Source organism: Homalodisca vitripennis, chromosome 2, assembly GCF_021130785.1.
Source record: "Homalodisca vitripennis isolate AUS2020 chromosome 2, UT_GWSS_2.1, whole genome shotgun sequence".
NCBI classification, from domain to species: Eukaryota; Metazoa; Arthropoda; class Insecta; order Hemiptera; family Cicadellidae; genus Homalodisca; species Homalodisca vitripennis.
The window spans coordinates 27,467,224-27,494,426 of NC_060208.1; the positions used below are offsets into that span (position 1 = coordinate 27,467,224).

General features: G+C 31.6%; 1 protein-coding gene across 3 annotated transcripts in view; it reads left to right on the forward strand.

The window, feature by feature from the left end:
* The window catches only part of LOC124353726 (F-box only protein 32), a 64,334-nt gene that overhangs the window by 33,696 nt on the left and 3,435 nt on the right, over positions 1-27,203 (forward strand). Inside the window, exons 3-10 of one of the 3 annotated variants that reach the window (XM_046803702.1) lie at positions 1,896-1,969; positions 15,386-15,435; positions 17,714-17,900; positions 18,808-18,980; positions 19,240-19,352; positions 19,435-19,575; positions 20,359-20,562; positions 21,874-26,819. In XM_046803702.1, the coding sequence (XP_046659658.1) occupies positions 1,896-1,969; positions 15,386-15,435; positions 17,714-17,900; positions 18,808-18,980; positions 19,240-19,352; positions 19,435-19,575; positions 20,359-20,557 (937 nt within the window). In that variant the 3' untranslated portion in view covers positions 20,558-20,562; positions 21,874-26,819. Of the gene's footprint in view, positions 1-1,895; positions 1,970-15,385; positions 15,436-17,713; positions 17,901-18,807; positions 18,981-19,239; positions 19,353-19,434; positions 19,576-20,358; positions 20,563-21,873; positions 26,820-27,203 lie in introns of those variants that run through there. The other 2 variants (XM_046803701.1, XM_046803703.1) reach the window with 2 other exon arrangements.

A 27,203-nucleotide genomic window follows, 5' to 3' on the forward strand; every position in this document is an offset into this window, starting at 1 on the left:
ATGTAGTGGAACAATATTGCATAATTGCAGATTCATCAAACAGTTTATACACTAGTACCTTGCTTGTCCTTTTCAAAATCAATTTCAGTACTTATTGAGTTAAAAATAAATAGGGAATGTCTCGGTTTTTGGCTCTGTTAAGCAAACCAATGAGTGAGAATAAGTCTGTGTAAAAGCCAGATTGATATTTATTATAATGTGACATTGTTTTCAAGTTTTTCTCAAACAATTTAGAAACAATTATGTATGTTACAGTTCATCAGGATTCGCTTCTTTAAATGAGAATAAGGCTTTTTCTTTCAATAATAGGTCTCAAACTTGTCTTTTTTTTAAGCCAAAAAATCCTAAAGTTTCAGGGAATGTTTCTTTATTTATTTTTGCATTTTTGACAAGATTAGACTAGAAGAAAAAATTTTGTTTGTACAAATAAAATCAAATTTTATATCCAAAGGCCTACCGTCCTACCCGAGGTTAAGTCCTAAACTGGATAAAAATTTGTTAGGGCCTACACATTTATGTATTCACAATGAATATATAAAAGAATATTGACTAGTATTTTACAGAAGAACATTTTTGGAGATTACAGTTCGTATTACACGTACTGTGTAAACAGTGGAGTTGTTTATTTCCTCGGTTGCTCCCTTTCTCACATTACCTAGGAGTAGGCATGGTCACATCGACATACAACACAGGTATTGATCATCGCTCATGTTACGCTTCGCGATTCTCCCATCAGAAATAAGAGTGACTTGATGAGGTCAGTTGTCCAGGTGGAAGGTTTTGTTCCTATGGTTATTGTTACTTGCCCCGGTTCACTCTCTTCCTACTGTTTCATAACAAAGCAATCTTAGGAGACTCTGTAGTAGCTGTTTTATTATCTCTTTGTGTTACCACACAATCTTTAATTAGACCTTTTTAATGCTGGTGCAATTTCAGTAAAAATTTTACGATTACATGAAAAATTACTTTGGTTTAACCTTGAACACTTTAGTGTAAAGCTGATGCCTGCATAATGAGATAGATTTAAGTTTTAATAAAATTTAGTATTATTAATATGAATATTTTATTTTTCTCACCTTAAAAAAAGTTTTTTTTATAAACAAGAAAACAAGCTTTTTTCCAATAAAGTAAATATTTGCAAGAATGCAAGTTATAAAATTGTGCTTCAGTCAGGAGTGTCTTGAGTCTATACTAAAAATACAGAAATCAAAATGTAATATTACAAATAAAGGCTCATTACTTAAAAAGAGCCTATTTAAAAAAGTATCCTTATTACATTTTAAGATAATAAGAAAAATATTGTAAGGCCTGTTTGGATTTGTAACCAGTAACTATTTCATTAATTTGTATAAATATTAAAGAACTATGCCTAGAATAATAGACTTGAGAAAATTTAAAACTAGTAAAACTATTTTTGATGCATTCAACAACCATTTAACTTACCTTGAGACTGACCACTGTGTTCATTGTACCTCAAGGAGTTCAAAAAATCACTTCATCACATTAATTAGTTTTTTGCATCTTTCATTAATAGATGTTTAAAAATTCAGATTTTTTTTTTCTATGCATAAAACTGTTATTGAAAGGACTTTACATTCGTAACCGCAAATCCAGGAATGGAATGCATTCCTTGACTTGATCTCCTTGTTTGTCTCTGTTGTTTATGGTACTTAACTTTTTTAATGCCCACCAGTTTTTAAGTACTTAGTGAACTATCCAGTGCCTAAGGTGAGAAAACAAGTCTGGGCGTCGAGGTTTAAATAAGAATAAGGAGTCATAGTTTAATTTTAACTCTAAATGTAAGTAATAAAATTTTACTAAAGCAATTAATTTCGTGACATAAGTGACAAAATACACATCAATACTTTGCTTCTAATAAGCACTATTCTTATTAGTTTCAGTTTACAAGATGAGGAGGATAAGGAGAATATGGAGGTTGTGGATAACATGAGCGAACGGAAAATCCAAGGTGAGTAGAGTGTCGTCTCTTCTCTTTTAGTCTTGTAAAAGCTTAAATTATTCAACATATCTATTTTATAAAGTTGTTGTTTTTTTATTGTTTGACTTCTTAAAACCTAGGAACATAACTGAAAATGTGCATAAAAATTAAACAAAAGATAGAGAACATGCTAGTACCTATGATACTAACTTTGAATTTTCACGTGTAAGATGGGATGTTCTGTGATATGGCAGTCATTTTTTTTTCTGTCGTAAAGTTCATTCAGTTGCTACAGAAAAACATATTTATCATTATCATTAGTGGCCTCAATATTACACGCTTGAGAGTGAGCCATCCACAATTGGGCATCTTGTGACCTATGTACGGTTGTCACAGAGAACCATAGTTGTGCTTATCGTAAGCGACCTCAATATTGCATGTTTGAGAGTGAACCATCCCTAACTGGGCATCTTGTGAACTATCTACGTTTGTCACAGAGAACCATAGTTGTGCTTATCGTAAGCGACCTCAATATTGCATGTTTGAGAGTGAACCATCCCTAACTGGGCATCTTGTGAACTATCTACGTTTGTCACAGAGAACCATAGTTGTGCTTATCGTAAGCGACCTCAATATTGCATGTTTGAGAGTGAACCATCCCTAACTGGGCATCTTGTGAACTATCTACGTTTGTCACAGAGAACCATAGTTGTGCTTATCGTAAGCGACCTCAATATTGCATGTTTGAGAGTGAACCATCCCTAACTGGGCATCTTGTGAACTATCTACGTTTGTCACAGAGAACCATAGTTGTGCTTATCGTAAGCGACCTCAATATTGCATGTTTGAGAGTGAACCATCCCTAACTGGGCATCTTGTGAACTATCTACGTTTGTCACAGAGAACCATAGTTGTGCTTATCGTAAGCGACCTCAAATATTGCATGTTTGAGAGTGAACCATCCCTAACTGGGCATCTTGTGAACTACCTACGTTTGTCACAGAAAACCATAGTTGTGCTTACCTTAAGCGACCTCAATATTGCAAGTTTGAGTGTGAGCCTAGTTATTGAAAATATAAGACTGGTCTTATAGTTAGTTAGGCATAGACAGTTAGTTAAGTCCGTAAAGGACTCTCCATTAGCTTAATTTGAGAATTAAACCACCACCCCTCTTATGTTCCCTTTCCATTTCAAGTAAAGCCATTATAGAAATTAAACTTCTTACGTAATGCACCCAATAACATAAAAAAATTGTCATTATTCTTCTCTTAACCTGTATGTGTACATTTTCGAAGCTGTCTAGAGAAAATGCAGAACTCAGATGAAACCCTCCAATTCAATATTGCACCTATTAAAATATCTCCTCCACTGTTTTGTGTATTTTTAGTAGTAGAGAGATAATTTTTAGTCAATAATAAAAATTTGTGTATAGATTGTTATTTACTGTAACTGAGACTTTACGGTAACCAATTGAATATGAAATGTTTCTCTAATCATTCCACATTAAAAATATTGTTTGTGAACCAAGATCCACTGAAGTATATAATCAACAGCTAATGTTGCCGTTATGTACATCAATTTACAATCCCAGTGACAGACTTCCAAAACGAAAACAAAAATCACGGAATAAATCAGTCACAGATGTTGGAGACGGTGTTGATATTTACATTCCTCGCCTGTACCATCTGCTGTGTTCAGTAAACCTTTCAGTTCCTGGCAAGAGTGTGTTTACTATGCACATTTTTAAAGAAATGTATATATTTTTGGTAGTGGAAAATTAATGCTTGATAAAACAATCCATCCTTCATATGAGACGAGGAGGTTTTTTTTTAATTTTCCCAACAATTGTATCCTTTTGTAAATAAAGAATTAGTACTTCTTCAAAACTAACACATGATTGCTTAACTGTCTCTAATTGTTCCTCTTAAAAGTTTTGTTGGGAATTCCTGGCCTGATGTTACATAAAGAGACTTCCACATAGTGATTATTTTAATGGTACATTTTGTAACTAAAACCATGTTTCTTGTATTTTTTATTTTTCCAAATAATGTATTCAAATTTTTTGGTGTTGAAATAGATTGAGGGAGAACATTAAATATTGTTTCTTTAAAATAATATTTCCTTCAAATAATCTTGTAAATTTCTCTGATGAATGTTATTTTTTCTTAGTCCATTTGACGTGTCCTGTGTTAAAAAAACTGATATATTCGTTCTATATTTGGGGCTTCCAGCTCTGAGAGGACTTTGAAAAATGTGTTCTGATAACCTCTAGAAGTTTTTCATGTGGTGTTCTGAAACACAGTGTTGAATAAAAGTTATCTTATATAAGTCTTCTTGCCTGATCAATGTCAACTGGTCTTAAAAAGGGTAATTAATGGATCAAATGCTTGCAAAATGGTTGTAAGAAGCTACATTTTACAGCAAATAAATACTTAGGATTTTCAATTTTGCTTAGTCTGTCTGTTCATGTTTTCCTTGAAAATTCTTATCTCTCAAAACATTGTTACAAAATTATTATTTTGAATGGATATTTGTTTTCTTAGTAATGCATTTGTTAAAATAAAAACCTCTTTAAGAAGTGGGCATTTAAAAATTGATCTCAGACTTTAAATGAAGCCGAACTAAACTATTTCCTTTCATTGGCTGAGCGTTAGCAAAGACTAAAAATGTTTCATATCTGTCTGTCTGTCTGCACGATATCTCAAAAACGAACTTTACCTAAGGACTTGAAATTTTGCATGAAGCTTCATTTCTATGTATGCAACACTGTATGTTACTCCACAGAATTTGGCTGAGCATTAGCAAATATTTTTACATTGGTCTTATGGGTAACCATAATGGGAACGAAAAAATAACAGATAAATAAGGTTGTAATCAATTTGAATTTGAAAACAATCAAGTGGAGTGTCAATTTTAAAAGTGGTGATGAGATTTGAATTCAACACGCTCTTGTGTTGCAGTACCCTCCCTAGCTCACAGGAATTTTTATTTTTTGAATACTGCTATGAAACCTAACGTAATGAACACAAACGTGATAGTATCATGTGGCAAGATATGTTGACAAAGTTTTCATCTGTAGACTAAATTTTGTATGAAACTTAATTTCTACATAGATGAGAATGAGTTCTGTGATGTATCATTTTTGTGGCAATTTGTGTCTGTATGATTTCCTGTCTCGTCTGTCTGTCCAAATGACATCTCGAGAATAGGAATGAGCTATAGATTTGAAATTTTGCATGTAACGTCACTGAAGCCTGTTACACGACACATGGTGTGGCGTACTGCTAACTTGTTAATGTTAAAAAGAAATACATGAGGAGTAACAGTTTAAAACTTCAATATAGGTTTTGCCATATGTAAAATGTTGAGTGAAACACCCCCTTGTACGTACCAAATATACCCATTAATGATAGACTACCTTAAACTTGCACAATCTGATACTATTTATTAGTGTATGGTTTATAGAATTGTCATGAAAGATAACAAGTACCCATGTCAGTGCAGCCATACAAATATGTCTTAATTTAAGTGGTTTATCAGTTCCACTACAGCCGGAAGAAAGGTAGATTTCATGTGTGGCTGTCGTCACCAAATATTAATAGTTTGAAATTTTAATTTGAACAACACTGATAGAATGCAACATTATCGGTTGTCATTAATAAACTTACAACACTATTAAACACTTAACTCATCTTGAAACCTTGCAAAGTTAAAATATTAATCAGCATACATAGTGGTTTCTAAAATCATGAAATGAGTTTATTCAAAATTATGGTCATAAACATATTCACTTGTATCGATTCAATCTAAATTATATGCTCCTCTAAACTTTGTACGTTTGATGTCTTAACATCCTTTGGTAATATAAAAGAATTTAAGAATAAACATTGTCGTAAATGGTGTGAGAATTATAAAATACCTCTTGTTTTACTCTACGATGGTTAATAACCTAGATATAACCTTTTCTTTTCCAAACTTTTGATGGCTGCCACCTTAAAATTTTAGATAATATAAAATGTGTCTTTAAAAATATCTTTATAAAAACAGTAATATTTTTGTTTATGTTAAGTAGTTGAGATCAAAACTTTGCACAAATGCAAATTGCTGCCATCTTAAATTGTCTCTATACTGAAACAATTATAAACTATGGCATTTATCCTGTTGAAAAGGCTACATTGCACTGTATGACCGCTTGCGTGTGAAAATTCCAAATATTTAGGAAATTCCGTGATGAGAGTAATTGCAATTTGCATATTTCTATGAAATCTACCCAATAACAATAAAACTGAAGTGAAAGTCTGAGATGAGACAAGGTAGCGATAAGTATTCATGTATTACTGAATTCATTTGAGCCGTTGAACGAACAAAGATGATTGCCAATTACACAGTAGCAATGTGGCGTGTCAGACGTGTAATACGAGTGTGAGAATGTGTGACTAAACAGCTCAAGTCATACAATACTGTACAGGGAAAGTACGGTGCCGAGTCTTACAAAAGTTACATAAGGTGTTAAGGCTCCCCTTTCACTAACAGAATGGTGCCGTACAGTACTACTGTACCATGGTGGGAACTGCCTAGACATATGGAGTCTCCAGTGGATTACATTCCACCGTTACTAATGCTGAATCGGTTCAAGTTACACAAGCTCTTTTTTGGTTATCCACAAATATAAATTCTCAGTTTTTAATCTTGAGATTAAAAATTCTACAGTCTTGATATGTGTATAATCTTAAGATTGAAAAGACTACAGTCTGGTATGTGTATAATCTTAAGATTAAAAATACAGTTGTGCAAATTGTATATTCCTAAGATTAAAAAACTACAGTCTTGCATATTGCACAATCTTAAGATTAAAGATAGTACAGTATTGTACAGTGTATAACCTTAAGAATAAAAAATACTACAGTCTTAATCAGTGCTTAATTGTACTCCACCAGAATCAATTAATAAAAAAGTCAAATAAGAAAATTATAAAATTTTATTTATTTTATGTAAAAATGTCTCCAAATGTTCATTTAAAAACAGGTTATTTTATAAACTTCATATAAGCATTATACACTGAGTTTGACTTTTCAACTTAAGGGCTAGGTCAGTAATACAACCTTGAGTTTTTTTTCCCATAAGAACAATGTTAAACCTCATGGAGTTTAGCACCAGTATTTTTAGTCATAGAAAACTAATATGCACCTGAGCGCTTTTTAGTTATTTAAATATTTTTGTAGGTTATGCAGAAAAAATTTCAAACTTTGTTGTACGTCATTGTTTAAATAATCAAAAAGTAAAGAACCTACACTATACAAAGCAGTAACTACCCATTCGCTGCCAAATCTTATGTAAGTTTTACCAAACATGAAATTTGTAGCCACTACAGTACGTAACCAAAAATGACAAATATTGAAAAAGTGATTATATAATCTTTACTGTCAAATAATTGAAACACAAATTAAATATGTGTTTTATATTCTATTATCATAATGTAATAAAAATATGATTGTGACAATGTTAGCAAGTTTATTTATTAAAAATTGCTGTTTATCTTTTTCAGTGTTTAATTTGCCAAAAATGTATATACAATTAGAAAACTAGGTATATACATTGAATTATTTCTGAAAAAAAGCCAGATAACCATTAGATAGCAAATTTGAATGAAGTTTCTACAGAAACAAAGATTTTTCTGAAATAAATGGATTAAAAAGGAAGTAAATAATATAATTGTATTAATTTAACCCACTATAGTATATTTCCAATGGTATCTGAATGTTAATACTTTGACACTTAAGTATCGTTATTTGAAAATCACTTTTATTTACTACTTAAAAACTTAACACATGCCAGGGAGGGTGTTAAATCTCATGTAAAAATTAAAGAAATATTGGGAAACTACAATTAAGAAATTTACGATTGTAATAAAAAAGCTTTTTCTATTTTTACAAATTAAATTAATAGCATAAGTAAATTTTTATTATTATTATCGTTATAAATAAGTATAAAACATTAACAAAGCCAAAAATACAGTATAAATTAATTTATAATGTTTTTGATCAAATTCAAACAAGAAGTTTTATTTTTGTAAACAAAAATAATTGGTAATTATTAGTATTTATTTAGTAACTAACAATAAACCTCCTACCACTTATAAAAGTCTGACACTACAGGCAGGCCACTGTGTACTTAAAGCATTTTTCCACCTCTCCCTAAAAGAAATTAATGAACTCTTTGAAATATATTATATTGAAAATAATTTAGTATAATGGATTTAAAAATAAAATTTATTTTGAAAATAAGTGATCTAAAGAGAGTGATTATTTAGTTGACTGTATTTCAGCTACTGGATTCGGAATTTTAGGATTGATTTGAGAATAGGAAATATTGGAATTAGATTTCTGTTATCCAGATTCACTATTTCAGTGACAGAGATCTTTATTGAGATGTCCTCATCACCTTTGGTAGGAAAGATGAAAATTGGAATTGAAAAATAGTTTTGTGTTGTTAAAACAAATATTTGAGTGATAAAGGTTTCTGTCAAAAAAAGTAAATTTTAAAATTCATATTTCATATCTTCAATTTGAACATTTTTCCAGACTTCACCTTGTACTTAAGGTCATTTCACATTTCAAGATCCTCCATTAGTTATTCCTTTCTCCTTTTAAAATATACACTGGAGTCGTCACTGCCCTTCCAATCCAAATATTAGATTTCAGGTTCTGTCTAGATTTAGAAATGAAAAATTGACCTAAGATACACTCAGCAAAAGATTGGTAGTAAAATTGCAATCCTCAAACCTTTAAGTAACAGGTCTGCAAGTAGCCGGATTGTAGCACTTCAATGTGAGCAATTGCAATTAAACAGTAGCTGTACAATCACACAACAATGTAAGGAAGTTGTTAAATTATTAGGGTGATAATTATCCCCAATCAAAATTCTCACTTGATTTCAACAAGATGAAAAAATGTTAATTCAAACAACACCATGAGTCAACGTCTCATGTTGCGAGATACAGTTACAACAGAGAGATGTGTTCTGTGCTGTTAATTAGGAGCACTATGCAAGCTGGCATGCTGCTCAGAACTCTACCACTGAGATATTGGTCCTGTTGCGACACAGAGAAAGTGATGGGATCTGTTCAGATAACCTCCTGCAGCTAATTGACTCGTTACTAATAATTCTGTCTGCTGTGTACAATTAGTATTTCTGTTTCATTGGTCATTTGACCTTTTTGTTTTTGTGCTGATTGAAATGGTTATTTTTTTCAATCGCTTTGTGACTACAGTATCAATAAACGGTAAACTGTGAAAATTGTTTGAAAATTTTCAGTTCACTTTTTTGTAAATTATTCATTTTGGAATATCAGTATTGAAAACAGTGGGTCTAATCAATATATCACGTACTATTAATAACTAAACGTATTCTCAAATTTGTAATAAATGTAGTATAAATAATGTATATGCCTAACTAAATAAATTGTATGTATATATTACAATTTTCTGAATATTTTGCTTGATAAGGTTGTGAAAATAAAAGATGGTTACAATATGAGAAAAGTTACATCTTAATAACTCTTTCTCTAGCTTTTTCTTCCCTACATAGATTTTGCATTCACTGATTCCCTTTGTGAAGAAAGAGCTCAGTGAATATATTCACTATGGTACACGCTTTTTAATGATAGCAGCTGTGTACAATATTTTATTACACAGAGGTTAAATCACGATTTAACGGTGAATTGTGTTTTTATATGTAAGAACAAAGGGCACTTAAATAAAATAAATATAATGTATAGGGATTGTTTAGGTGAAAAGTAGTTGCACTAGTTTCAAGTACTTGATGTCAGTAGGTAGTACAAGTACAGTTGTCTACATGTTATGTCTGTTCTCCATTTGTAAATTTTATATACAGAGTGAGTTTTATGTCCCGGCACACCTGGATATAATTTAAACGGCCCGAGATATCTATGTGAAACCTTGACCCTACCTATTATAACATATTTTTTTAATTTTTCAAGTTGTTGAAAATTTCCCCCCCCCTTTTCTAAAGGGGGGTAAAGGGAGGCAACTAAAAATTTTCAAATACAAACCCCTATCATGTGACCCCTCATTTTAAAGGGAATAAAAAAAGAAATCCAATAATACAAACTAGAGGTCTCTACGTTTATTTTAACAGATGCTATGATAAATTTACAATTGAGTAAAGGGGGGCAACTAAAAATTTTCAAATACAAACCCCTATCATGTCCGAAGTTTTTACACACGTCTAGCACACTGTCAAACAGCCGAAGGTGAACAGTTTGAACACCTGCTACATTAAAACTGGTAACTGTTTTTAGAATTTGCGTTAGTGTTGACTCATGTTACGATAAACAGGACGAGACAGTTACTGATTTTATTATTGTAATTTTGTCATAAAATCTGTTAAAATAAACGTAGAGACCTCTAGTTTGCATTATTGGATTTCTTTTTTTATTACCTTTAAAATGAGGGGTCTCATGATAGGGGTTTGTATTTGAAAATTTTTAGTTGCCCCCCTTTTACTCCCCTTTAGAAAAGGGGGGGAAATTTTCAACAACTTAAAAAATTAAAAAAATATGTTATAATAGGTAGGGTCAAGGTTTCAAATAGATATCTCAGGCCGTTTAAATTATATCCAGGTGTGCCGGGACATAAAACTCACTCTGTATATATATGTATATATATATATATATATATATATATATATATATATATATATATATATATATATTCATATTTCATATCTTGAATTTTAAAATTTTTCCAGACTTCACCTTGTACTTAAGGTCATTTGACATCCTCAAGATCCTCCAGTAGTTATTCCTTTCTCCTTTTAAAATATACTCTGGAGTCATCACTGCCCTACCAATCCACATATTAGATTTCAGGTTCTGTCTATATTTACAAATGGAAAATTGACCATATATATATATATATATATATATATATATATATATATATATATATATATATATATATATATATATATATATAGCATGTACAGGGGGTGGCAGAGCTGTTCCCACCTTCCTTGAAATAAAACTAATAATAACATTATTATAAAGTGACAATAAAAACAACATTTTGTATAGTGACAATAAATCAGTTGTTTACCACATTGAAATGGCGTATAAATAAAATAGTATCTAGAACCACCTAGATGGTATGATGGTAGAGGAATCTGTTACAACTTAAATGACCATGCTTGCTCCTCTTCTCTCCCCTTGTTTTAATTATTCTGGTTACGCCTATGGATTTATCCACATTGCATTCATAGCTATTAGATATTATGTATGAGTTTAAATCTTGAAGTTTTAAAAATCGCAAAGGCTAAAAAGAAATTTGTGTGTTTAAAAACAGATCGGAGAGATGGAAAGGGAAGGTGAGACAGGATATTAGGCTGAGCAGGTTAATGTGGCTTGAATAATGTATAAGCAACAGGCCGCAGTGGCACTGAGGTTTTGTAGAACAGCCCCTCCCCCCCCCCGCACCTGCCTTCCAGCTGAGATTGCTTCCTCCTTGTTTGTGTTGCCCATGTTGGTACTTAAGTCATTTTTTGGCCCCAACTAATTATTAGTGCTCCATAAAAAAATGTTGTTACTTTATATTCATTTATTTTTATTTCTGACCTTAACACAATAATCTTTATTACTATAATATTATTTTTACTGTTACAATTTAATTATTGTGGGATTTTTAATCTGAAGTGTCAAATCTATGACTAAATGTAAAAAATAGCTTTGTAACGAATTTTTGCTAGGTTACCGTGTTTAGAAGTTATTAGAATAATAATTATAATCCTCCCATCAACTTTTACTTCTTCAAACGGAAAAAAATAATTATAAGCCATGGTTTAATTTTTTTAAATAATTTGACGGAAATCAACTACTTTTATTAACAAACAAACACTTTTAATATTAATATTGGTTAAATGAAAATAGGTGTTTCTTTTAAAGAGATTGCTATAAAGTTGATCAGTTAATGTCAATCTAAATGATATGCGTAGGATAAACTGTACGGTAATATTTGTTTAAAGTGTGGTCAGCCAATTGAATTATTTAAATTTTATTCTCAGTAAAATTTGTCTCAACTAACCTTTGTTCTGTTAACAATTCTATTGATATAAAGAAATAATTTTAGTAAGATCTTTTTTACCTTTCATAATGACATTATTAGATATACATCATATTAACCTATCAAATAATGTTTAACTCAATATTAAGCAGCATACTTAATAAATAAATAATTTAATACTACATATACAAATTATTTGAAATACCTGTATATGTAGTATTAAATTATTTATTTATTAAGTATGCTGTTTAATATTGAGTTAAACATTATTTGATAGGTTAATATGATGTATATCTAATAATGTCATTATGAATGTGAAATAATTGTGAATTTCCAATATCCATTCAAAGTAGTTTATAGTCATATATTAAGTTTATTATAATAGAATAATATGAAATTTGATCAGCAATATATACAATAAAATGTAATTTATACAAACAGTTCAATTTTTATAAGTGAAGAAACATGTTTAATTTGTATGGTTGGTTATGGTGTACCAACAAAACCAAATCCCCCAATCTCCTCTTCCTGTTTCATTTATTATGAGATGATAAATCTGGTAGGTTTATGATACCAAGCTTAGAGTCAGACGATTCAGAGTGAAGAAGCCGGAAAGCCGTGCTCTGATTCCTTCTCAATTATCATCGGTCTGTAACGAACACAGCTGTCCTTACATAACAGGGGGACCCTGCCTGCCTGTCTGTGTGCCCTTGTGTAACTTAGGGCCTGCTGCAGCAAAATTACCCTCATTACCCTTCATTTGCGGTAATGTGTGAATACTTTAGGTGGAAATTACACCTTGGCGATGAAGGTGTCCACGTTTGCCGAGTCAAGTTTGATGACAATGATTATCATTCTCTCACCCAACATTCTCTCCGTACACTGTTGAAAGTACTACAACCCTTCTCTTTGTTCATAATTTTTTCATCCACTTATTTCTAGCAGATTACAGCTACTGCAGAAGTGTCAAAATAGTATTTTGTAAGACAATATTTCAAATGATCAAAAATAACATTGTGTTTTCTCCAGCCAATATGTTAAAAAAAATTTATTGTGCTAAACCTGGGGGAGAAAATTAACAGTCGATCAATCAATCAATCGTTTCAATCTCTTCATTATTTTTATTTCTTTAGGTTACAATTTGCTGCACGGAAAATTTTAATAAAATTAAATATTATCAGTAGTGCTAGTATGTGTCACAAATTTCTCCCTTTGGGCACTGCAATGTTGTATTTCATAGATTTCACACTATCAGAGAGTTGTCTAATGCCTAGGTCAAGACTTTTGGGTTCTGTAATGTCATTTGTATTTTTGTGCCAAAACAAAACTGTATCTTGTTTTAAAAGTTTCTGCATATTATTTTTATTCCATTTCTACCCATTTAATGAGTTAAATATTTATGTTAAAATATAGTCAGTCTTTAGTTAAAAAAAAAATTGCATGTATAACTATTACTTTATTGTGTGTATATATTTAATATGAGATGTTTTAAACAAATGGATGGATCTCATAGTATTTATAAATGAGAGTTACATGACAAATTTAAAAAAATATATATTTCTTTTACGATTTTAATTGAATTTTATTAACAATGTCAATTTATTATTTTGTCAATTTTCTTTTAAAAACAGCTATAGAAACATTATTTTTCCGGACATTTGCCATCATTCAGTGAAACAAAAAATCAGTAACACCGTTTTGTTTTTTGTAACTAATTTTAACAATATAATTTTAATAATTGTAAAATTGTAACACCGGTTTGTCATTTTGTTTCACTGAACTATGGCAAATGTCCGGAAAAATCCTGTTTCCTTCACAATTCTTCCATTGTCAAAAATAAACTTCAAACAAAGTATAGAAACATTGTCTGTACAATAAAAAAAATATTTATTACTTATATTTATATTTAAACATTCTTGGCTGATCAAACAAATCCTATCACTCGAGAGACTGGAAAAATGTAATTTCTGTCCGTCTGTCCAGCTGTCCGTCCGCATAATATCTCAGAAATTAAATGAGTTATAGAGTAGAAATTTAGCATGCAACCTTAATGAAACCTGTTATGCCGCCGCCAGATGTTGTGTACTCTTACCTTTTTATTTATAACACACATGTAGTGTTTTATAAAAAAATAAAGTGTTTTATAAAAATTTAGTGTTTTATCTAATATTGTTTAAATTTTAAATTTTGTTTCATTTAGATTTTAAATTTTGTATTTTTATACCAATACATGATATTTTTGGAATTAAAATGTAAAAAAAATACATATTCTCTTGGTAAGATGTCATTCTAAAACGGTTAGTTCCACTAAAAACCAAAACATGTTTTCTTACTATCACAATAGGTACTTTCCACATAATTATGAAGACAGGAGAAAATTAGGAGTTACTCTATGGAAGTGTATGATACCTTTGTGTCTTGTATCTATTTTTTGTGGTCTAGTTAAAAAATACTGTAATTCTTATCTGCTCTGTGGATGGAATACAGTAATTATCTGGAGGCTTTTTATCAAATGGATACAATCCATTGTTTGGAAAATGTAGACCAAACCTTGAATAATGATTTAGTTACGAAAGAAAAACTAAATAACATTTCTTTAAATCTTGTATCTAGCTCATTTATCATCTCTTTACAAGTATTTTTAAATCTATAAACTTATAATTTATTAACAGTTTGTTTATATCATTATAATTAGCATGCTTCTTGTCTACGAGGTCTAAATTTAAAGCTAAAAAAGTGAAAATATTTTCAATAAACTTTTCAATGAAATATGTTTCCATTGTCTTCTGCATTTCAAATTTTAGTTAATTAAGATAATATGGTTTTTATTCCCACTGCAAAAATGTATTCCTCATTTATTTGACATGTGATACTAATTAGTCAGAAAACAAACTTTTGTTTCACTGAATATTGTTTTATGTTTTAAATGTCCTATTCCCGTTAGTTGGTTTTATAACATTGTACCATAACAATTTTTAAATAATTTGAAATATTTTCTTAATTCTTATCAAATATTTTGTTTTTTTAAAAAAGCTTTATATACTAGCTTAATGTAGCTTTGTCGTAACCTAACAATACAAACAAATTTAATTTTATAAATTAAATCCTTAAGTTAATCGTTTTACTTATATAAAAACAAAACTCTACCTACAGACAAATTTTTTTGTAAAGTAAATAATTATACATCCAAAATTATTTATCTGCATTGTTTAAACAAGTAGCATATCCATTTTATTTCCGATGCTGGATTTTATTCTAAAACCTGAAATTTGAGTGTATTTTACTATTTGACATTATTAAAAAAAGTAATTTTATAAAATGGATGTTGTTTTAATAACGTAATTGTAAAATCCAAACATATCTGTTACAGACGGAGCAGTCCAACCTCATTGTCATATCACCATAAAGTGCACCAAGGAGGTAGGTATTAGCTACTGACTTTTCTACCCTTTGAACACCAGTATCCAAATGATTTTTTTAAATATTTTATAGAGTTCAGATACTTTTAGGGGTTTGCCTGTGTTTTATAATTGATGTATATAAATTAAATATAAAATATCTCCTTAGTCGCATTGCAAATTTAACCCTTTCCGAGCCAATGACGTTACTAGACGTCATGCCTAAACTAGCGCTAAATGCCAACGACGTCCACTGACGCAAAATCAATTTTTTTAAATATATTATTTAAAAGCATTTATGTGTAACAAAATTAGTAAAAACTGTTAAACAAGGTTTATTTAAACAAGGAACAACCGTTTGTGTCTATTTTGAAGATCACGGCTATTGTTCGAGCGACAAAATGGCGGGCGGGCCGGATGTTTATAGTCTCCCGCAGAGCCAACGACGTCTATTGACGCGCGCTCAGTCTGCCTGTAGACTTCCGTGCGGTAGATGTTTATTCGCCCTTCCATTTTCGATCCGCGATTTATCTTTTAAATTTTGATGTTAATCAATATTTTTAATCATTGTACAGAGTAGTTTATGTATTATTATCATGATGTAGGGCTTTATTGTGCGCAAGACGTGCGCGTCGAAGCCTGCCTTGCATCCTGACCTGTGTTTTGAGCTGTACCACACAAAACAAACCTACGCCTAAGGATCACATATATATAGCTCATTTTCAATAATTATCATTTATAAGTTTTCTCATCTTATAATATTGTAAAATGTAGTGTGTTCTTAATTTTATACTTGGAAAATTGAAATTTGTTGCAGTTTCATTGCTTTTGTTTAATTTGTATATATACATTTTTACTATATTCTTTATATTTTTTTTTTTTTTATAAAAATTACTATATGCTTGTTTTTTGTAAAATATTAAAATAATTGTGTTCAACTATTGTTAATTTTATAATATATGAACACATAGAATGTCAAAATTAATTTTTTTTTCAGTGAAATTATGATTTTAAACCATTTTTTGGCTGTAAATTAACAATAAAGAGTAAAAAAAATATTTTGTCGTTTTTCTTACCTCTTATGTTATAAGAATTAAAAAAAAAAAATTGGTTTTGGTATGTGGGAATTTTTTTATTTTTAAGGTGTATGGCTCTTAGGAGTAGTTTTGGTTATTTATTTGTGGCTCGCTAAGGGTTAATTTGTACAAAAAATAGCATTTCTAAACAGTCACCACAAGAAAAGGAAGAGCTAGTGGCTACAGTGATAAATCTCCAATATTTTCAATATACTAAGAACAATATTTTCACACTCTAGAATTATGGGAAATGTTTCATTTTTTTAGTATGACTATTATACATTCAATGATTTTAAATATCATTAAATTATACAAGTTACAATAAAAGCTCAAAAATGTTTATTAATATTACGTTAAAATGTTCCTCTTTCATAATCGTATGACCGAAAATTAGGGTATAAAAGTCGGAAGTTTAACATTGTTCTTAAAGAAAAAAAAAACAGAAAATACTAGCTTAATTTTAATAATAGAACCAATACAAATGGCATCCATTAATAACTTATGTGTTGTAAGTTATACAAAAAATTGCTTTTAGTCTTAATAATTATATAGCTTGTATGCTAACTGCCATGTGGTAAGAGTATCAAATAGCCTAGACTATTAGAATGTTCTTTGATTATGTCACACCAATAGTTCTATGGTAAGAGAAGAGTTTTTAAGCTTAACTCACAAAACTTAGGTTTTCAAAAAAAGGTACCTTCAAGTATGAACTCATTTGAAATTGAATGAAAATAGTCCAACTAAATTGTGAGGTTCATTAGACTCATATAACCATTTAAATACATTGTCGAGGATATTCCTATTTCTCATCTCACAACTTGTTCAATACTATCATCATCAACTATCTGGCCAACAGACGGCAGCTTTTCGTTCCTAACTGGCAAAGTCAGTAAGAATTCAACAATTTGTTTCTTAGTTGTTTGAGCGTTTTATATTCTTCTACATCTCTTTCAAAGTCCAATTCAACACTAGATAACAAACTATTATTAATAAACTTGATTTTAATCGTGGGCGTATGTAATAGTTTTAAGTAAAGACCGTTCAAATCCCGTCATTCTTTTTTGGAGACCCTGAATAATAAAATCAATGTAGAATACTAAAACAGCTGTGATTTTTGGCTTTTTCCGTATTCTTTTAATTCACACCATTCCTTGTATGGAGTGAAATTATATTACAGAGGTTTTTTTGAATAATTGAATATTGATGTGGAAGTGTCTTGTTCAGATTGCAGGCTTCAACGGACTCAGTGACGCGTTTAAGAGGCTAGACTTCCGGTCGGCAGTTCATGATGTACGGAGGTTCAACTACATCTGTAAGCTGCTAGATCTCTTGATCTCACAGAAGTTGGCAGCTCTGTCCGGCTGTGCCCAGAAGGTGCTGTTCAATATGCTTGAAGAAGTTGCCTATCAAGGTACTGACAGTGTAAAAAGTTGTGGAATAAGTGATAGACCAATTAAAATATGTTTTGTCAGCACATACAGATAGAATGTGTAGTCTTAATTGATACTCATTTATTACTGGTAAAGATTACTTGGCAATTTGTCATACATTGGCACACTGAAAACACATTATTGTACAATTCAATGTTAAGAGCAATGCAACCCTCCAGTTTGTCCAAACTTCTAAAAGAAGCAATACATTAAAATAAATAAAAAATACATTTACAAAAAATGCAAATACAACAAATAAATAAATTAAAACAACAACCCTGTATAGCACAGATAAAAGAATTTCCTAAGATTACCAATTATTTTTTAATTCATCACTGATCTCATATTGGTAGATGTTCTGGTATGTTAAGTTATTTGACGTAGGCATATAAATCAATAGTTTATACACAACTAATCAAGGGACTGTCATAATATAAAGTTCTTGACATTTTTGTTCACATAAATCATTATAACCAATACCAGAGATATAACTTACTGCTTTTGTATTAATAAATTTGTATTAATGTCCTATTTAAACAAATTTCTCCATATTTCAATACCATAATCCAATTGAGAGTAAAAAATGCATAATACACCAATTTGGTATTACCATTGGAAGCCTTGAGGTGCACAAAAATAAATAAATAGTATGTGGCAAAACAGAGCCTTGTGGTATACCATAAAATTTTTTATAAAATAAAAGTTTTGAAATTATTCATATTATCTAAATAAATTTGGTTATTGATCAATTTCTATCTTTGAGTGCTTTTCCTTATTATATTTAAAGTGTAAATTATTAAAATTTTAGAAATACAGATCTAAACTTAATGGAAAAATTAATGAACAGAAATCCACTGTAGAAGTTTATCATTGACTGTGTCATTCTAGTGTCGGCAAGTCAGCAAAACATCCATCTGCTCCACAAACTGCTGAGACAGCTAAGGGGCATGATCGATTGTGCATGCTGGGGGAGACCTCTAGGATCGACACAGCTGTGGGAAACACATCTGGTCACCATCAACCGAATATTAACCATTGCTAACACTATCCAGATCAGGGAGGTTAGTAGTTGAATTCTAGTCACAGCTTTACTATAGACAAATTTACCGGTTAAGGTTAACCACTTTCCGAGTAGTTTAAGAAAATTGGTGATCCTAGAACAGATCCTTGTGGTATACCATATTTTATTACCTTGCACGTTTGGACAAAATATTATAAGTCCCAATTTAAAATTGATTTTGAAGTATTATTTTTTTATGGTATGTTAGTGTAGAGATTGATTACCAGTTACATTAGTTTATATTTCAAACTAATTTTCAGCCAGGAGATGATGTTTTTCCCAAGCTACAAAACTTACCTGAGGAATGTGTCAGAGAAGTTATGCTTCGGCTGGCAGACCATAAGGACTTGGAGGCTAGTGGGAAAGCATATAGGTATTTAAATTTTCTTTGCATCTTATCACTATACATGGATGTTTAACAATATATCAATATAAACCACGGTGGTTTGTTGCAGTGTAATGGCGAGACTGTGTGACGAACAGCGTATCTGGCGTGAGTTGTGTCAGTTTCACTTCTCCCCTCAGCAGATAGCCTTCATCACAGACCAACAGCATGGACCTTTAGACTGGCAGCAGGTCTACCACAAGTTGCGCAAGTCAGTATCAATTATTGTAACATCAGTTATAAATGGCAATGTTATGAAGAAATTTTGTACATAAGAGTTGGTATTAGCTGATGTATGAGTGTTTTACTTCCAAATTACTTGGCTTTTTGCTATAAAAACATTTTGAAACCCAACGTGATGCGCTTTGGCAAACAGTGTATACAGAAAAAGTATAGCTGAAATGCTGGTGGTCCATTTGGAAGACACGAGATTCAATTTTTATGTAAACTGATTTTAGATCAAGATTTTATGGCAGTATAAGATTTTTCAAATGCCACAGGTCTGTATGTTGCGATGTTCTGTAAAACTTCTCCCTAAATCAAATTCTATCTTTTTCCACCTGGAGTCTTAAATAGTTCAAAATCATTGTATGCAACTGTCATTAAGAACAAACAGCAATATTTTTTACAGTTAAAGGAATAAAGGTACAAGCTGAGTTTTGTAAATTTTAAAAAGAAAACATTTTATCAGTTTTTAATTTTAAAGTTTTCCTCCCTGAAACTTCCATTTTTAGAGGTTTGGCCATTCTTTGTGTCGACATAAAATTTAAATATTAACATATTCTTTTCTGTGACAGTTTTAACTGTAAAGGTAAATAGCATGTTAATTGAGAGGAAAATTTTGCAGAAATAGAAATATCCATTGTGAATTTTGATTGAACTTCAGTTCAAATTATAACAAGGTATGAATGTATGTTCTTGTACAAAAATGTTTTTTGTGATATCATATTATTAGGTAATTGATCTCTTTTACCACCAACTCTCATGTATGCAGATCATTCGGGCTGCGTGAGGAGTATGCCGAGATGATCCAACTGTGTCGTAACTGCCGCTGCCTCTTCTGGAAGTCCATCGGTCACCCTTGTATCGCTGACACGGACCCTCAGTTTCAGGAGAAGCTGGAAGATGTGGACAAGAGCTCTCTCCATGTCCCTATCCCTCCACAGGCCTTCCTCAAGTTCTTCTCCCTGTAGGTGAGGTCTGCAATCAGTTGCCAACCATTTTTATTTATTTCTTTCAATGAAAAAGAATAATTACGGTGTACCGAATGACGATAACACATGGGGGTGGTGACTTCTGAGGTCGTAGTAATAAATACTCGAATTGCAAAGTTTACTTATAAGTTCAATTTAATCAGCGAAACTTACAAGCACCACTTTTAGTTGGTAAATTAAATGTATACCTTGCCACGTTGCTTTACAGTTGCTGTACAGTTTTCTTCTCCAAAAGGTGTCTTATCAGGTCTGGTAAAAATCCAAAAAACTGGCTTGCACCTTCTATCAAACCATCAAACAGATAACGTTCTCTGAACCGAACTCAAAGCCTGTGTATAGGGTGAACATTGTACATTTTACGCATGTGCAATCTATCTAACATACCTCTTTTCGAAACGATGTATTCATTCAATAATAAGAATTGGAGAATTTTTTTCAGAGACCCCATTTCGGTGACTGAATAAAACTTGGAACACAAAAACACCGCTTGTATCGTAGCCACTACCGTTTTAACCGCTTACAGCATACCACTCGTATAGTGGCCGAGGTCGAGATAATCAGTCAACCAGCTTCAATTGTCCAATGGATTGCTAGGTGTGGGGGGGTCTTTCCGTGACAAAGGGATAGAACTAATCGAAATAAATTCCACTACACTAGTGGAGACAACCTTGGGTCAATCAGTGTCAGATGGGGCTTTTAAAAAAATATGTCGATCTTCATTCACAGTTTCATGGGCCATGTCATATAAAATGTGATTTTTTGAGATTAATCAGATCCTGATTCAAGTAGCTGTTAAACTATTTCTTGATTTCATAAGATTTTAAGAGATGAAAAATTGTTTTTGTGATTTTCATGGTTCTACAAGAAGATTCCTGGCTTATTTACGCTGCATTAAATTCTTGGCTTATTTCCAGTTTTCCCGGTCGGGTGGTTGCCCTGAATTATAAAAATAATTTAACAACAAACTGATCTACAGTATTTGTGGAGACCTAAGAGAAAATATTCCAATCATCACAATGATTAGTGCTCTGTCAGAATATATCTATTTATTAAAATTCCTATAGAGGAAGTTTAATGTGTAAATTTTTTCACACTACGTCCACTTTATTGGCAAATGTTTGTTTTTGCCAATTCAGACGTTTTTGCCTTAGTGGCAAACATTCATTTCATTGTAGTAGAGGAGAGTTGTTGCTATATTTTCATTCTGTATGTTATCATCACTGTTATGAATGGAACTAATCTTCAATTACGTACTTTACAACAAACTAACTGAATCATACATTCGTGTTTTCCAGATGAACAACGGTATCAAAGAGCGTACGGAATACGAAGAACGTCCAACGTCCAGTGGCTCGCTGCAGCTGGTTGTAAATTTAACTGTAAAATATGATAAAATTGTTTGGTATGAATTTATTCTTTATTACTGAGTAATATAATGAGTTTTCGTGTCTATTGTGCACAATAATCCTGTTAGCTTTTCGGTTTGGAAATGGAGACATGTTTGTTTGTTTATACTTTTGATACGATCGTGGTTTTTGTTGTTAGTGATTAGTTTTCGATTTATGTTGATATTCCTGCTTAATACTCGTTCGTACTTATGTAAAATAGCAGAGAAATCACTGCAGTTGTTAATAATATGTAACATAAGCGCAATTATTATTTTGGTGCAAATGTTCAATGACATGAAATTAGGTAAGGAATTGAGGTAATAATAATTTTACTACCACAAGCATAATGCAAAGCTTTTGTTCTTTAAGAGGCTCCATAAAAATAAATATAATTTTGCTTTGATCTTGTTTGGTGATTGGATGTTAAAATGTGATGTTTGATTGAGTACCTTTAGGTTTGTATACAAGTTATTTCTTCTACCTGTTTCATTTTGAATATCAGACGCAAATGTGAAGAAAACGTATTAACTTGTATAGTCATAACAGACTGTTCATAGTTTTAAAATATAATTAACGTAATAAATTAATAATAAAGGATATTAAAATTATTCTGTAGTTGTTCTTTTAAGGTTGTGATATGTTTTTTCGTGCTACTTAGCGTTGTTGTTGCTTGTTTTCATAGTTTACATGTATATCAAATCAATCTTTACAATCCCTACATTCACATTTCATGTGTTGGTATTCAATTCCAGTGTCCAATATTGTTCATGGACATATGATTTTTAATACCATTTTTCATAATATAAAATCAATTAAAAAAATTGGTACGATATTATAGAGTTGTTTTATCATAATTATATGTGTGATAATTTTGTATTTTATGTTTGGTATGGACCTAATATCTGGTTTACTTCTGACTGTAATACAATGAAATGTTGTGCTCTAATTATTTAAAAATGCAATTATATAACAACAAACTTTATACATAATTCATTGTACATACAACATTTTGAATCAAATGTCTTGGATTGTCTTTAACATAAAAAGTATTTGTGCGTGAATTAGAAGTGGTACATTGTATATTGCAGTGGACTCTTGGTAGTTTGACTGTTATGTAAATGGTGGGAGGGGGGATTGTTATAGATTGCAAAAAATGTGTGACTACCAAAGGTTTGCTGCGGTATTTCACTGAATTTAACCGTATAAATAAAAAACTTCTATTTATTATGTACTATGACGATATCACTGTCAAGAATATAAAATATACCATTTTTGCATTTTTTACTAAAAAATTTTAATTTATTTTATTTAAAAAATACAAAAAAAACTTAATTCTATTTTTATGTACTGTACTCATAGGCCAGCAAACTGCTGGCTCAAACATCAGACTGTAAAGAATCAAGATAATAATCCACACAAACCAAAAATATGATTATTTATCAATCATAAAATACGCATTGCACTTAAGTTAAATGCTGACTAATTGCTGGAAGGAATGTATGCAGTTATTCAATAATAGCAGCTGAGTTTTTGGCAAATAACTGGCCAAAACCTCTGGTATTGAAAAGATCACCGCAATAATTAGTTCTGTAAGTAAATAATTACTCATATTTTTCTGTTATGTTGCTACATGTTTTCTTACCTTATTAATAATAGTTTATTAGCTGTGATTCTTTTGCAAGTTTTGTGAAACAAAGAATGTAGTTTTAAAAATCACTGTTGACCTGATCAATGTTTCATTGGTACTACGATGCCAGATTTGGTTCATTACACCTTAACATTTTAGTTTGTAAGACATAAGTCTGTAAGGTTCTATACTTTTACCAAAAATATTAGGAAATCATAGAATTTCTCAAGAGCGGTAAATGACCTTTATCTCTACTTAAAATAAATCCTTCCTCCTTTCTGACAAGAAAGTTTTTCCCTGATTTCAACCGTGAGTCTATGCTAGTATAAATTAAAGTTAAAACAAAATTCTTGCTGAATCGCCAATTTGCAGAGTTTAGTTGAGTACTTTCTACACTTTTTTCAGTATTGCCATCATTGCATAAGGGGAGGAGTTAAAATAAAGGGCATAAGATAATTAGAATTGAATTATTTTTGAGGAACCCCTTGTTTCTAGGACTGATCAGTACTAAGATATCGGTTCCTCAAAGTGTGTTGTTTGGTGCCTAAGAAAGTCAGTCCATTGTTAAAATTGATAAACACGGTAGCTGTATTAAGGTTAAAATAAGTTTCAATTAGAAGCTTAGATATTTACATGTAGTAATAGGTGACTCCTCTGTTCAGACTAAAGAGACCTTGAAGCAGTTTTACTGACTATGCATTGTACTTGAAGTTACAGCACGTGTTGAAGCTGTGATAAAGCTCTGGCCAGTTCTGTGTTTCGGTGCCACCTTTGTTAAGAATCATCAATTGACTGTGAAGAATGGCTGACATTGTGGCATACCTACATCCTTGTTGTGTATGTGTGTGTTGCGATTTAATTGTGATTTGAATTTACAAATTGTGAGATAGATAGCTATCCAGATAGGTGCCCCAATAAAACTTCTGGTGGTGAGACTTGATGGGTGGGAATGTTTTATCTCTTTTAATTAAAGGTAGGAGTACTTTACACCACTTGTTGCATAAACGCTTCGCTAAAGTTGCATGCAAAATGTCCTGTGGTCAGAGGGACAGACATCATACAGAAAAGAAATTTTTACATCCACCCTGTAGACAAACAAAGAAATTTTGTCAACCTACTGAGTGATTACTTCAATAACGCTCAGCCAAATTCCATGAGTGGACTTTACTACAACGAAAAATCATTGAACTCAGTGTTGCTAATATATAAATAGCTTCATTTTATATATATAATATATTTTAGCCTCTTGCAAAATTTAAAGTCTGTAGGTCAGTTCGTTTTCATGAGACTGTGCAGACAAACTGACAGACAGGAATGAAATTTTTAATCCCCATGAGTGATAGGTTTCACTAATGCTCAGCCAATAAATTACTGGAATCCCTTAAAATATTTACTATGGGTTTTGGGCTGGATAGGGATTTATATCGCAAGGAACTTGTTTTTCTTTATCAAAGATATTTTTATGAGAGACTAATTGTGTAATATTTACCACACAACCATCATCTCTTCCATAGATCAAAAAACGAGATCCAGTCGCCTTACTTGGAGACTGAGGGCGTAAATAAATTTGTGATATATAGAAAGTGGGATCTCTATATTGAGATTCTTTTCAAAGATCTTTAGCCTTGCAAATGCTCGCAGGATTTTCAACATCATAAATTATGTACTTTAAGATCTACCACCTACACTCCTGAAGGAAGCTACAAGTTTTTGGATACCCTTGGTCTAAGTTCTTCAAGTGGACACCACTGACAACAGAGATGAGACCTAAAATGGAGTTGCATGTGACACAGTTGTTATAATGCAGGGTAATTAGGCCAAAGCTGCAGTTAACAGCTAATAAGCAGCAGAGCTTGTTTCTTTGTAGTATTGTTCAAGATGTTTACAAAACAGTGGGCACTAGACCAAAGACTCTAAGAGAGAGAGAGAGAAAGGGAGGGAGGGATGGTGGGAGAGAGAGACTTATTCAAAAATCATTAAGATTTGAAAGGCTTAAAAACGTTGCATTACATCACATTTTTACAAGAAAAAAGTTACATTAAATATATCTGTCAAAGTTTCTCTAGGACAGGAACTCATCCACTGTGTAGAATAGGCGTTGAGCAAGCCATTTTTCAAATGGAGTTTGAGATTATGGCTGTTTCGACTCCTCAGTTCATGTGGGAGAAGGTTTTAAAACTTGGTGCCAATATATGCTGGTTTCTTCGCGAACAATGCTGTGCAAATGGAATATTCCAGTTGTTGGCAAATCTGGTATTGTGTTGATGAATAGCAGCAAGTCTTTGAAGTCCATATGTACAGGCAGACGACGAAATCACTGCCAGAACGTAGTGAGAAACCACTGTCAGATTTTCAATATCTTGAAAAGTTTTCCTATCACGTATTCCCAATCCAGCTAATGTTCTTATTGCCCTCTTTTGGAGAAACAAACCCCTTTCTAAGTTGCCACAGGACGAGCCCCCCCCCCCCCCAATAAGATGATTCCATAGTTCATATGGCTCTCAAAAAGGGCATGGTAAGTAACAGAGCTTTAGTGTACCACTTATCTACACATCTCTTGTCTGTTTGAGATGTAACGGTAGCCAAAACTTAAGTTATAATGCATAGACTGTACCTTACGTGTCTCCCCAACTCCTACAAAAATTTAATGATTCCTAATTATCCATATGTCAGTCAGTCTTCAAGTCATTTTATTATTTATTGTTGCATCTTGTAAAACACTTTGTTGATAATATAAACTTAAATTATCAAATGTGTGATTTTTCATAACTAGTAACTTTCTTCTTAAGCATAAAAAACACTTATTATTAGAGGATATTTTATAAAATGTTTCAGAATTATTAAATAGCCTGAGCTTTAATTTATAAAAAAATAATATAGCATAACAGTATGTTTATCAATTTTAACTCTAATAATTAAGCTATCATTTGTCAAACCACTGTAAACAAGTCATGGTCCAGTGTTGTCTGATCTTTCTCCATTTCCAGTAGGTTAGGTTAGGTTAGGCCAAGTCGCACCACGAGTCACTAACCCTTGTGATATCCCGCTTGTTGTGATCGTCCAGGCAGCTACGGTCGTAAGGGATCAAGTAGGCTAAGCTAAGCTAAACTCTAGGTTATGTTTTGTCGTTTCTTTGTCTAAGAACTATTTGTGATCGTGTCGCTAAGCACCACTAATTTAGTTTATCGAGTGATTTTTTTCAATAAATACCCTCAAGTTGAATAAATGCACTGTGTTTTTATTCCTGCTCCCTTTTCCTATTGGATGAGTATATTTGTGTCCAGTAACTTTAAATTCTGTTTACTTAACTAGATACGATTTTCAAAGACAAATACTTTTGAGTAAAATTGTGATTCCCAGAGGATCTTACCGAAAAACCTTATATTGAAAAAATAAACAATGAAAGTCATACACACACATGCATGTCAATATGCAGAACATTTAATTTGGATTAGCAACAGTATGGTATTGTTCAACAATAGTGAAAATTGACTAAATTTTTACCTGGATCAAACCATACTGTCTGTTTGGCAATGTTATATGTTGAGAGTGCGTTTGTATATTTGACAAGTATGTTGTACTATGTAACCAATTTTTACCAGTATTCAGA